This window comes from Alosa pseudoharengus, unplaced genomic scaffold (genome assembly GCF_046254945.1).
Source record: "Alosa pseudoharengus isolate Yale_2024_CS ecotype anadromous, Long Island Sound unplaced genomic scaffold, YU_APseudo_1.1 YU_APseudo_1.1_scf_13, whole genome shotgun sequence".
Classification (NCBI taxonomy): Eukaryota; Metazoa; Chordata; class Actinopteri; order Clupeiformes; family Clupeidae; genus Alosa; species Alosa pseudoharengus.
The window spans coordinates 9,890,229-9,902,306 of record NW_027468598.1 but is presented as its reverse complement, the minus strand read 5'-3'; the positions used below and the strand labels follow the sequence as shown (position 1 = coordinate 9,902,306).

Genomic DNA, 12,078 nt, shown 5'->3' with positions numbered 1-12,078 from the left:
AAAGATTGGAAAAGAAAAATGGAAAAATGTAGGCCTAGCAACTAAGCAGGCTGGTGTCACAATCACAAGTAGACATGAAATGATATAATGATATTAAGATAAACATGAATGAATGACTTTAAATATGTAAAGATAATAAACACAAAAGGACAGTAATGTTGTAAAAAATATTGAAATGGGTCGTAGTACTGTGCAGTGGATAAAATAAGTCAGCTGATACACCCGCATTTTTTTCTGTGATACATCAGGCTTTAATGTCATGTTTTTACAATAAAAGCAAGTGTTTTAAAAAATAAATTACTTTCCTGTACACAATTTTTTGCAACAGATCAACAGGTTCACACTTTTCATTTTCTTGGTGGTCAGTAATATTGTGTCCGTTATTCTCACTATTATCTGTCTACACACCACCCTTAGGTGATGCAGTCTCTGCGCTATGCACTGCAGCCAGCAGTGAAGGACATCTCTGTCCACTGGAGCCTTCCAGATGGTGTATCTGTCACCACTTTGTCTCCTCCACTCAAAGTGCTCTTCCATGGTCAAAGGGCCCTGCTCTATGCCCAGCTCAAAAGAGAGGTGAGAGGACATCTCAGTCATTGGTCTGCATGGAATTTATGTGGTGATTTTGATCCTGAAAATGTTAAAATGTAAATGTGGGGTTTGTAAAACTGAGTTGTTATGAGAGTTAGAACACATTCATCACGTTTTCATGCAGCCAATAAACTTTTTCGAATCAGTTTATTGGGAATAAACCGAATATGCGTGTGTCTTGTAAACACCTTATTCTGTTTGAAATAAACCGAAAAAGGCCATATTTGGTTTACTAATAAACCGTTTGCACACCCTAGCATATGCTTGTTGTAAACGGAATATTGGGTCATGAAAACACCTTAAGCAGAATATGCTCCCATAAGGAAGAGTGTTGTAGGCCTGCACATGCTCAATTCGCACAGAATGCCTATTTGTAGGTTGCGTCGCTGACTCATTCAGAATAATGTTGATAGATATGTAAACAAGAATATGTTCAAAACGTGACATTCTACTTGCTTGTAAACAGGTTAAACCCAGTACACTACGGGTGACCCGTATTCGGGCAAATACAGTGCCCCCCACCTCCCCCCAACAACCCCCATGCATTTCTTTGCACCTTATCATGAACTACCATAGTCATGCTATATACCATTTTAAAGCTGAGAAACTCAAGAATCGATATATGTAAAGCTTTCCATGAATTAACATATATTTCGTGTGTAAAATATAAGTTTATCCCGATATATAACATATCAGAATACCCCCCTCCACCACCCCCCAAAGTTGCTGCGTTCATATTTTGTCACTTGTCTGTATGGCCGTACCAATAAGTTAGCCCAGCATGCTTGGTCTTGAAATTTTCGTAAGAATCCATAGATGTAAAATATCTACATTGTTATATTGCCAATATATTGAGTAGTTGTACACGCCAGTACAAACAAAACAGATACATACGAAAAGAAGCGAAGTAAACACTTATTTTTCGCGGAAATCCAGATATTTCGGTTTTACTTCCATTATTGTCGCTGGATTCACGGTACTCCGCGTGTTCACGAGGCTCTTCTGATTCCATCGATACCCATTACATGTCTGTAGGACCAATGAGAGTCGAGATAGATGCCATCAAAGCCAATGAGTCACGTAAGCGATGAATCTGACAACCAGTCTTTGAATGGTCATAGCGCTGCGTCTGAGTGAGCCAATGAGATGGGACCTAGATGTCCGTGTAGCCAATGAGGAGAGCTTTCTTTAGACATGTGACACATCGTCCCATTCTACTTCCCTGTCGGCTAAACTCAAGGCGCATAGCCCATGCGTAACCAGATTCCGAAGCAGTGGTTTGGAAGTTTGTTACTAAACAAGCAAGAGACATGTTTTTGAAGGTTTTTGTTCGTAAAACATGCCAAAGAGACAAAAAAAAGACGAAACATGTCGAAGAACCCGAGGACATTGAAGATCTGGAGGACATCGATGAAGGAGAAGAAAGCATTTTCTCGGAATGCGACTCCGAGGAGGAGCAGAACTTTTTAGCTGGGAAGGACCCCGATTTTGAGCTGTGAGTAGACTACTTATATCCATATACAGTTACAGATACAGTTTAGTTTGCTTTTGTAATGTTTAGTGCATAGTTTTTCATTTAGCTTTGTTTCATAGTGTGAACAGTGTTCTGGTACCTGGGGGGGAGGGGAGTTAGGTGAGAATGCAGTGTGTGTTTGTGTGTGTGTGTGTGTGTGTGTGTGTGTAAAAGAGAGAGCAGGGGGAGGTGTGACCTGAGTACACACATTTATATCATTTGTATAAGTTGTTGGGAAGGGTTTTCATATACTTTAGTGGGTCTGAGCCTAACTTCCATCTGTACAATTGTTTCAGTGACAGCGATGAAGACTGGGCCCCGCCAAGCAAAAAAACAAGAGCTGAGGATCCTGTGTCTGAGGAAGAGGAGCCGGTGGCCGAGACTATTTCAGTTGTTCATAACACGTTCCATTTTGTTGACCGTGGTTGCCAACACAAATACATTTCTATTGCATTGAATGTGAATCATTTGATGTTTCGTTTGCCAGGGTATTGCTATTTTTTACCTTTGTTTCATTTTATAATACAAATGTTAACTGCATTACCTTGTTTGTCCTTTTTTCATGGAAATCTCAAAGGCGTAGGAGCAAAAGTAAGAGTTTCAGGTCAGATAATGCTTCTCTGGACTCATGGCACAGCCACTGCAAAGCACTCCAGGTACAAGCAACATGACACAGAGAGTGTAACCTTTCATTTGACACCAAGATCATGGTTCTACATAAAGGGGTTCTTGTATAGGAAGCATTTTAGTTTTGGGTAACCAAAGGTCCTTTTGGAGTCTCCAAATGGACACTTAGCAAAACGCATGTGTATGCCCACACAAATATGGGTCCCACACAGTCATACATCATCCTATAAGGATCTACTTTGACATACAGATTCACAAGACCTGGTAGTGGGCCTCAGTGGTGTTTTCAAGAGAAAATAAGTGACCAAGAGGGCAGAATGTGGTCATTTCTAGAGATGTACATAACCGCCTATAAAAAAAACTATCATTCTACCCTTTGCCACTCTCTGATAGTTCATCACACAGTCAATCTATTGGTACCAAAAAATTCTACAAGGCCTTAGCTTTCCAAAGAGGTCAGGCACTTGATTGTAAGTCAAAGTATGTGGCAACAGGGCCATTTTAAGTAGGCGGTGTGCAATTTCGAGGAAAAACTCAAAATAGGGGTGGAAATGTATAAGGTTAATATCTCAAAAATATCTCAATACCTCATTCACTGGTTTCAGCTTCTTAAACTTTAATATCGTCTGCTGTAAAGTAAGTACAGCAAACTAAATCCATGGTTACGTATGTAACTGCGGGTCTATGAATTTCGGATGCCTTCAGCACCTCCTGGATTTCCATGACAGAGTCGTTTCTTATTGTTGGTCAGTGTGGACGCCTTTACCGTTATGGCTGTAGTTATCGTTATGTTCCTGCCATGAACGCCCCTTTAGTTTTTAAGTGCAGTCATAGGCTTTATAATACTGTCAAAGTGCTTAATTTGCAGCTGTTGCTAAATTGATGACATTTTAGTTTACTGTCAGAAACAACATTTCTATTTCATTTCTACTGACCGCCAGAGGCGGTGCTTTCAGCACCTGGAATTCCATCACATGCACGTGCAGGTCGAGTGTTTATATAGACAAAGTCACCCGTAAGTGACCTCTTGGCAATCTTCTCGTCCGCCTTCCGAGTGACTGCCAAGCTCTGGCGGTCATCCGAAATTCATAGAACCGCGGTTACATACGTAACCATCGTTCTATTTAGAGGGCATGAAAATGCACTCTACTGTTATCCGATTTATTCTTATTTTTCTTCTACGTATTTGTGCGTTTAATTCAGCATCAACCGTTTGACGTAGAAACTTCGTTCAAACTGCATTGCATAGGTCTTACTTAGGTGACTTCAGCTATGTATTCAACTTTGTAACTTTTATACTTTTTGAACTATTAATTAAAAACTACTAAAAATTTCCCCATAGACTTAACATTAGCGATTTTGACATCACAGTAGGGCACTTAGAATCCTATGCCAAGTGTTCCGGCCACCTCCAGCAACTGTCTGTCTCAGGCTTTAAGCATACAATCTGGCTCTATTAAGACTATAGATCCTGTTCAACTGCTTCCTCTGCCCACAACTGTTTCAAAATAAAAGTCTCCACTACAATAATTCCCTATTAAATAATTTAACCATTTAAACTATCCAACTATTTAACTTTTCAACTATTCCAACTGTCAGTTATCATCAACTATGCCTCTAGCCTACTATATTAAACCACCACCTACTGTACCTAGCAACCAATTTAGCAACCATTGAAATTAAGCATCTATGTCAGTTTCCATAGCAACAAACACGATTATACTAGCAAACCACTGTAGTAACTCCTTTATTTCTGATAGTAGCCACCATGGACACCCTAGCAACAACCTAGCAACGACTTTAAGTACCCTAGCAACAGCCTAGCAACCATATTCACAGTTAAAACCTAGCAACCAACGTCATTAACCTAGCAACCAGCATAGCAACCACCATAACTACTCTAGCAACAGTCAGTTGTCATCAACTTTGACTCCCGTCAACTGTTTCCTCTGCCCACAACTGTTTCAAAATAAAACTCCTCACTACAATAATTCCATTTTAAATGATTTAACCATTTTAACTATCCAACTATTTAACTGTTCAACTATTCCAACTGTGAGTTGTCATCAACCATGACTCCTGCCAACTGTTTCCTCTGCCCACAACTGTTTCAAAATAAAAGTACTCACTACAATAATTCCCTATTAAATAATTTAACTATTTAAACTACTCTACTCTGTTCAGCCATTCCAACTGTCAGTTGTCATCAACTATGACTCCCCACCAAACTTTTTTCTCTATCTGACCTCCATCTTTTTACTTGGATTATATTTTAAACAATATTCAACAATATTTTATTCAGCAGACATTTTTGCATTTTCATGCACTCGTAATTCCCTGGAATTACATTCTCTAGTTCATTTCTACTGACCGCCAGAGGCGGTTCTTTCAGCACCTGGATGACAAATACCAACAGGGTCACGAGGAAGATCTACATACCCTTTTAATGGCTTGAGAGGGCGGCTGTGGCTATGAGGTTCGTGGCCACATTGACCCTATAAAACCTTGCAAATGTGAAAGTCAATGCCCATGAGGCCGCCATGCATATGTCGGAAAGTGGGACTCCGCGTAGTACTGCCCATGACGCAGCTACACTCAGAGTTGAGTGACCACGAACGCGAGGTGGAACCGGTAAGCCACTATCAGAGTTGGCATAGCTGATGGCCTCCAAGAATCTGACTGCCGCAGGGCAGCGGTCTTTTCAATATAGGCTTTCAATACTCGGACTGGGCATACAAAAAAAAATGTCACCTTGCCCCAGTTCCTCCCCCTGGGCTGGGGGCTCGAATGCTCCCAGACTGAGCGGCTGGTTAGCATACATTGCAGAGAAGGGTTTGGGTTTGCAGAAAATGCCGGGTTCGGCCACAGGGTCACCCCTGTGCCATCGGAACTCCATTGTAGGCACTCCTGGCTGACAGACAGCGCGTGTAGCTCCCCCACTTCAGAATTTTCATTGAAATGCAAATCAAGTTATATTACACATGCAACATTAGTCAGAGGGCTAAGTACTTTCTTAGCTAGGGAAAGTAGTTTCTACAACTAACTGTTTAGCTACTTAGGGGTGAAGTAAGCAGTGTAGGCTCTACTGTCCACTGCTGGTCTGGACAGACAAAAGCTAACAATATTATTTTCCATTATTCAGTAATGACTTGACCAAAACAAAAATCAAGTGAATGTAAATATTTTAATAAAGGTGTTCCATTCCAGTGTTAACCTGATTCAATTGGATCTGTGTTTCATATGAAATGTATCATTATTAAATGTAAATATAGATCAGCACTTGCCTTGCAGTAACAATGAATTTATCAACATTCTTCTCACCACTGATAATGTGATTTGGACTTGAGACTGTATTTTGCTAGTGTTCTGTTTTCTTTCATTTTGGACACCTCATACATTACTGTAAGTGACAGAACACCCTAACTTGTCATACTATATTTACATATTTGGTATTGTTGGATTCAGTACAATCCCACCTTTCCCATAAGCCATCATATGTGTTGCTATGATAATCCCTGGTAAAGCAGCTACAAAGTAAATGAAAACATTCTGCATAGATATTCATTTTTTGCATGTCCGCTTATTTTAGGTGTATGTTTACATGTCTCTATTCATTCCATACATCAATATATTCACATCCAGTCTTTTCTAGTAGGTAAAGCAACTTCCTGACTTTAAACACGCCAAGTTTCAAAGCTCTCAGAGCTTGTGTGATTGATCTGCACTAATTTATATGCCTTAACTCCAATACGGACAGGCTATATTTTAGTTCTTTTTTTGGTTTTGGGGTGTATAACAATATCTGTTAATTTAACAATCTTAGCAGTAAAATATTTTTAGCTAAGAATCCATTTCATATATGGGAGACCTTAGAGATGAGGAAAAACATTGTTGGGTTTAGTTCTACCTCCGGTTGGGGTATCTCAAAAACTAAAGCCCTTTCTTACCAGTTGTCACTAGCCTACTTGAGAAAACGAGTCACCAGACTATGGGATCCCACTGTAACTCCCTCTACCTTGTTATGCCTAGCTGATATTGCAGCTACATACACCTTGATAGTGGATGCCGCCAGTCCGTCATCAAACCGTGATTGTAGAAAACTGAGGATAGCTGGTATCGGGCAACGTGTTGGCTCCTGTCCATGTTCTTGGCACCATTGTATAAAAAGCTTCCACCTATTAGCGTAAAGCGCATTAGTGGAGGGTGCCTGTGAGTTGTGGATAGTGGGGGTCGCATGCCCCTAGCAGTGGTTCAGGTCCTTCAGAGGCCACACCCAAAGTTGCAATTGTGCTGGGTTCAGATGCCAGATCCAGCCACCCAGCTGAGAGAGGAGGTCTGTGCGCACAGGGAGACGCCAAGGCTGTCCGTCCAGCAGGCTGTATAGCACCGGGAACCAGACTCTCCCTGGCCACCTGGGGGCTACAAGCAGCACTTGGTGGCCCTCCCGGAGAATCCTCTCTAGAGTGGGTAGTATGAGCGGGAGTGGGGGGAATGCATATAGGAGCTGCTGGGGCCACCCATGCGCCAGTGCATCCTGGCCCAAGGGGCTTGTTTACTCCCTGAGTGAGAACCAGAGGGTGCAGTGTGTTGTGGCTTGAGAGGCGAAAAGATCCACCTCCGCTCTGCCATATTGGTGCCAGATGGCGTGCACCACTTCTAGGTTCAGCCTCCATTCCCCTGGATCGGGGTGTTGTCTGGACAAGAAGTCCGCTGTGACATTCCGTGTGCCTAGGATGTGCATTGCCCTCAGGCTCAATAGCTGAGGGTAGGCCCATGAGAGTAGCTGCTGAATCAGCCTCAGGGACGCTAGAGACCTTGTGCTTCCCTGGTGGTTGATATGGTAAACCACTGACATGTTGTCTGTCCTTATAAGGACGTGTCTCCCTGCTAGGACTGGCAGGAAATGCTCGAGAGCAAGAGCGACTGCCTGTTTATGTGTTCCCTCTGTCGAGGGTCCCATGTGCCTTGGGCAGTTCTGCACTGCCAAACAGCCCCCCATCCGGCCAGGGATGCGTCGGTCTCTACCACCTCTCTGCGAGAAGGTATGATCCCTAAATGAACCCCAGCAGTCAGGAATGAACGCTTCTTCCATGGTTGTAACCTTTTTAGGCAACTGGAGGTAACCGTCACCAGTTTGTGCCTGTGGTGCTTTGGATGCAACCCTAGCCTGTTCATCCATATTTGGAGAGGCCTCAAAGAAAGGAGGCCCAGGGGGACTATGGAAGAAGCTGCTGTAAGCATGCCCAACAGCGCCTGGAAGGACCTGAGCATCAGAGCTCGGCCTCTCCTGAATCGCACTATGCGGAGGAGAATCTCGTCTACCCTCCTCTGAGATGGGGTTGCCCTCATTGTCTGCGAGTCCAGTTCGATTCCAATGAACACCGTCTGCTGGCTGGGGATTAGGGAGCTCTTCCCGAAATTCACAATGAGCCCTAGCCTGGTGACATGAGCGACTAGCAGGGCTGAGTCCCTTAATGCCTCTGCCCTTGTCTGGGAACAGAGAAGCCAATCATCTAGGTAAGGAAGGATGCGCATACCTCTGCCTTGAAGCGGAGTCAGGGCTGCCGCAGCAAATCTTGTGAAGGTCCGGGGGGCCAGAGAGATTTCGAATGGCAGGACCCGGAACTGGTAAGACCTCCCCTCGAAAGCGAAGCATATTCGAATATGAAAATATGCACCTTTCAGGTCTATGGTTGTAAACCAGACGTCTTGCTTGACGCTTTGTAATACCTCTGCTGTGTGAAGCATATGGGATTTGAATACCTTTAGATGGCTGTTCAACGGCCTTAGATCCAGTATGGGGCGAAGTCCACCCTCCTTCTTTGGAATTAAAAAATATGTGGAATAGAACCCACTGTCTTGTGATGGTGGCCCTAGTTGCTCGATGGCCCCCTTTTCCAGGAGGGCCCAAACCTCTTGGTGTAGGGCCAGAGCCTTGCCCTGGTCCTTCATCACAGTCATTTTGACCCCTTGAAACCTCAGCGGTCGGTGCTTGAACTGGATGGTGTACCCTTTTGACAGGGTTGACACTACCCAGGGGTCTGCTGTATTCGCTTCCCAGTAATTGAGCTGTTCTCTGGTGAAGCGTCTGACCGCCGGCCTGTAGAAGTCACTGCAGTGTTTCCTCTATGTTGATTTGGTAGTGGCGGCCCGCCACGGTTTAATTTTCTTCCCCCACGGTATCAGAAATGGGACAGACGCACAATAGTTGCAGTTGCCTTTTAAATGATCCTGCCGACATTATGCACCCCCTGTTGGCAGCCGCTAACATTGCAATTTAACAACAAGCAGAACTATTCAGAGGTTTGGGGCTGTCCAGTTTACCTCCACATAGTGTGTGGATGTGCTTATTGTCCAAATGTTTGCTTTCTTCTGAGTCACTATTAAACAACACCTCCACCAAAAACGTCACCGCGGTGGGTCCGTTTTAATAAGACAACGTTCAACTTGTCAGCTCTGACAGCTCACATCCTGATATCAAAAATCTGGAAACATTAAAACGATAAGTGAGTCACTATTATAATACAAATTGGAAATAGTCTATAGATGTAGTAATAGATGTAATGATGTTAAAATAAATAGTTGTGTTGTATGACACGGAAAAGTTTATTTTTTAATAATTTGGGCTACACAGACGCACAAAGGCTGTTGTGGGGCCTGCCCCCACTGCTTTAAAAAAATCCTAGAGGAAACACTGCACTGTTTACCTCCTCGCCCCCTCCGACTCCGAAAGGGGCAATATTCAGGCGTGCGTCATTCCCTGTGAGAGGGTTGGTTGTCAGCTGGCCGGCGAAACCGCTCTGGCCTTGTTGACCCCTGTGCAAAGGTCCGCCTTATTGGCTGAAGAGTATCACCCGCCGTAGTGGGCCTCTGTCCCGAACGGATGCACAGCGCAGGCTAGCAAACTGCTGCCTGGTTTGCGTTACCTGTAGGCTGCGTTCGAGCGTTTGCTGTGCGGCAGGCCCAAAGAGTTGTCCAGGAACCACCGTGAGACAACGATCTCTGTAACTCCTCAATGAAAGGAGCTGAAGGAGGCACGCTAAAAGATGCAGTAGAAGGGGCCTGCTTGAAAAAGGCGCTCTGCATACCTACCTGCGCTGGTGTTGCATCTAAGCCCAGGCGTGCCAGCGGCAACTTCACAGCGGGTTTGATCGCTGATGTGTGGCTAGCAACTGCAACTTCAACGGCTAGCAACTGCAACTTCAACCCCCATTCTAGTTGGGCTAGCCTAGCAGTCCTTGCAGCTACGCTCAGGCAACTGCAATTCATGCAAGCCTGGTCTGTCAAACCCTGCCTTAAGTGTTCCATGCCCAGACAGCTTGGACACTTATCGTGGCCATCCTCCGGTTCCAGAGGGGCCCGGCAGTCTACACAAATCATAAACATGCCTCAAACAATAGCTTAATTCACAAATTAATGGTTGGCCTATACTACCAACAACCAACAAAAACAAAATCAGAGAGGCTATCAAACACAGTAGGCTAAACAAATATGCGCAAATAAGGAGCGAACACACACTCACCACGCCGCCTTAGTTTATAAACAAGAAAAAGAAGAGAGTGTTTGAAAACGTGAACAAACAATATTATAAACGTGAAATTAGCACTTCCAATACAAAAGCGGAATTCGCTTAAATTCTAACTCACTTAAGAAGACGTTGCGAAAACACAAGATCCATCATTAACTCAAGAAGCCTGCGAGACCGCGAAAGCATTTCATTAAACAAAAATGTATTTAAGGTACCCTGAATCGCTAGAAGGCGAAAAAACACCCAAACGATTCCACATAGGCCTAGTTGCCGCAGTAGAGCGAGCTCACTCGTAATGGTATTCATAAAGAAAAGTGTACTTACCGATCATGATAGAAAGTCACGTAGACAAATCGCAGTCTTATAAGAGGGCGAGAAAATCGCAGCTCCAACCGTACGGTTTGAAAAGACTACAGCGTTCGTCCATGAAAATATGCTAACACTCTAAACAACCTGCTTCCACACGAGAAGATTTCAAGAGGTCATTTCCAGGGTGAGCGCACCTTAAGTACCGGGGCGGGGTCATGCGTCACCCCTGTCACGAGTGACTTTGTTGATATAAACACTCGACCTGCACGTGCATGTGATGGAATTCCAGGTGCTGAAAGCACCGCCTCTGGCGGTCAGTAGAAATGAAATAGAAATGTTGTTTCTGACAGTAAACTAAAATGTCATCAATTTAGCAACAGCTGCAAATTAAGCACTTTGACAGTATTATAAAGCCTATGACTAGGCTTGGGTATCGAATATCGAGTATTGGTTGGAACCGGGACTATCTTTGCGATTTTCCCGGAATCGTTCAAAAGTTTAAATTTCGATTCCTAGTTTCGATTCCCAGTCCGCCGACCTGAAGAAGAAACGGCTGAACACCAACGAAGAAGCGCATAGTTCATAGAATTAAAATTCATGAAGAAGGTCAGACTATTTCATTCAGAAAGCAGGGTTCCCGCGGATCCTTAAATAGTCTTAAATACAACTGAATTTTCGAAAGAGAGGTACTAAATGTGCTATGGGACCGCCAGCGAGTGCAAGAGAGCGAGTGATGTCTCAATCCAGTTTTGTGTATTTAAAACGCAATTGTATAAGTGATTAAGCTATTAGGCTACGGGAAGAAGTGTAGTGGTTGCAGAGTGAAGATGTTTTTCACGGGTGTGGTTAAAGGAGTGAAAACAGTAATAATACAGTAGGCCTATGTACAAAATAATATGCCTGACGTTTTCGTGGTGTAGCTGAGGCCAGAGAGATATAGGCTACAGGTAGCCTACGTGGAATGAGGAAGCCTACGGTAGAATGAGCAAGAGAAAGAAAGAGCGATAGGTTGGCCATACGTTCGAATTTAGGCCGGACATATGGATTTTAAAAGCCCTGCCCGGCGTCCGGCGCAGCCTCAAGCCGGACGCTCATTTGTTCTCCTTTTTTGAGTTGCGCTTGGCATCTAAAAGCGTTGCTCGGACGCAGCATCGTTTCACAAACTATGGACGCGAAGACTGCTATAGTCAAATTATGTGCAGTGCTTCGCAATCAGGAGGAAATACTGTAAGTTGATCTGTTTGCATCTTTCCAGCGTGTGTTGCTGGCCTAGCCTAGGGAAGAAAATATCTGTCTAAGTTATAATAGCCTACCTGTAATATCTGCCAGCAGCTTGCTTGCCAGCGTTTCCCAGTAGGCTAGGCCTACTTCGCAAAAGTTGTGAACTATAACCGCATATTTTTTACAATGTTTCAGTCAAGCTTTGGTCGGTTTAGATACAACTGGTATGCAAAATGTAAAGTAGTGGATTAACTTTAATTTGCTGTGCTGCATATTGGACAATAGATGC

General features: G+C 43.8%; 1 protein-coding gene and 1 long non-coding RNA gene across 3 annotated transcripts in view; both read left to right on the top strand.

Moving 5' to 3' along the window:
* The window catches only part of LOC143121604 (von Willebrand factor A domain-containing protein 5A-like), a 36,981-nt gene that overhangs the window by 4,870 nt on the left and 20,033 nt on the right, over positions 1-12,078 (top strand). Inside the window, exon 10 of one of the 2 annotated variants that reach the window (XM_076282046.1) lies at positions 418-508. The exons of the other annotated variant lie outside the window; for it this stretch is intronic. Within the exon in view, the coding sequence (XP_076138161.1) occupies positions 418-421 (4 nt within the window). The 3' untranslated portion in view covers positions 422-508. Of the gene's footprint in view, positions 1-417; positions 509-12,078 lie in introns of those variants that run through there. 2 annotated transcript variants of the gene reach the window in all.
* On the top strand, positions 644-2,568 carry LOC143121609 (uncharacterized). Its single transcript, XR_012986520.1, has 2 exons — positions 644-2,086; positions 2,401-2,568. It is a non-coding gene; the product is annotated as an uncharacterized LOC143121609 (long non-coding RNA).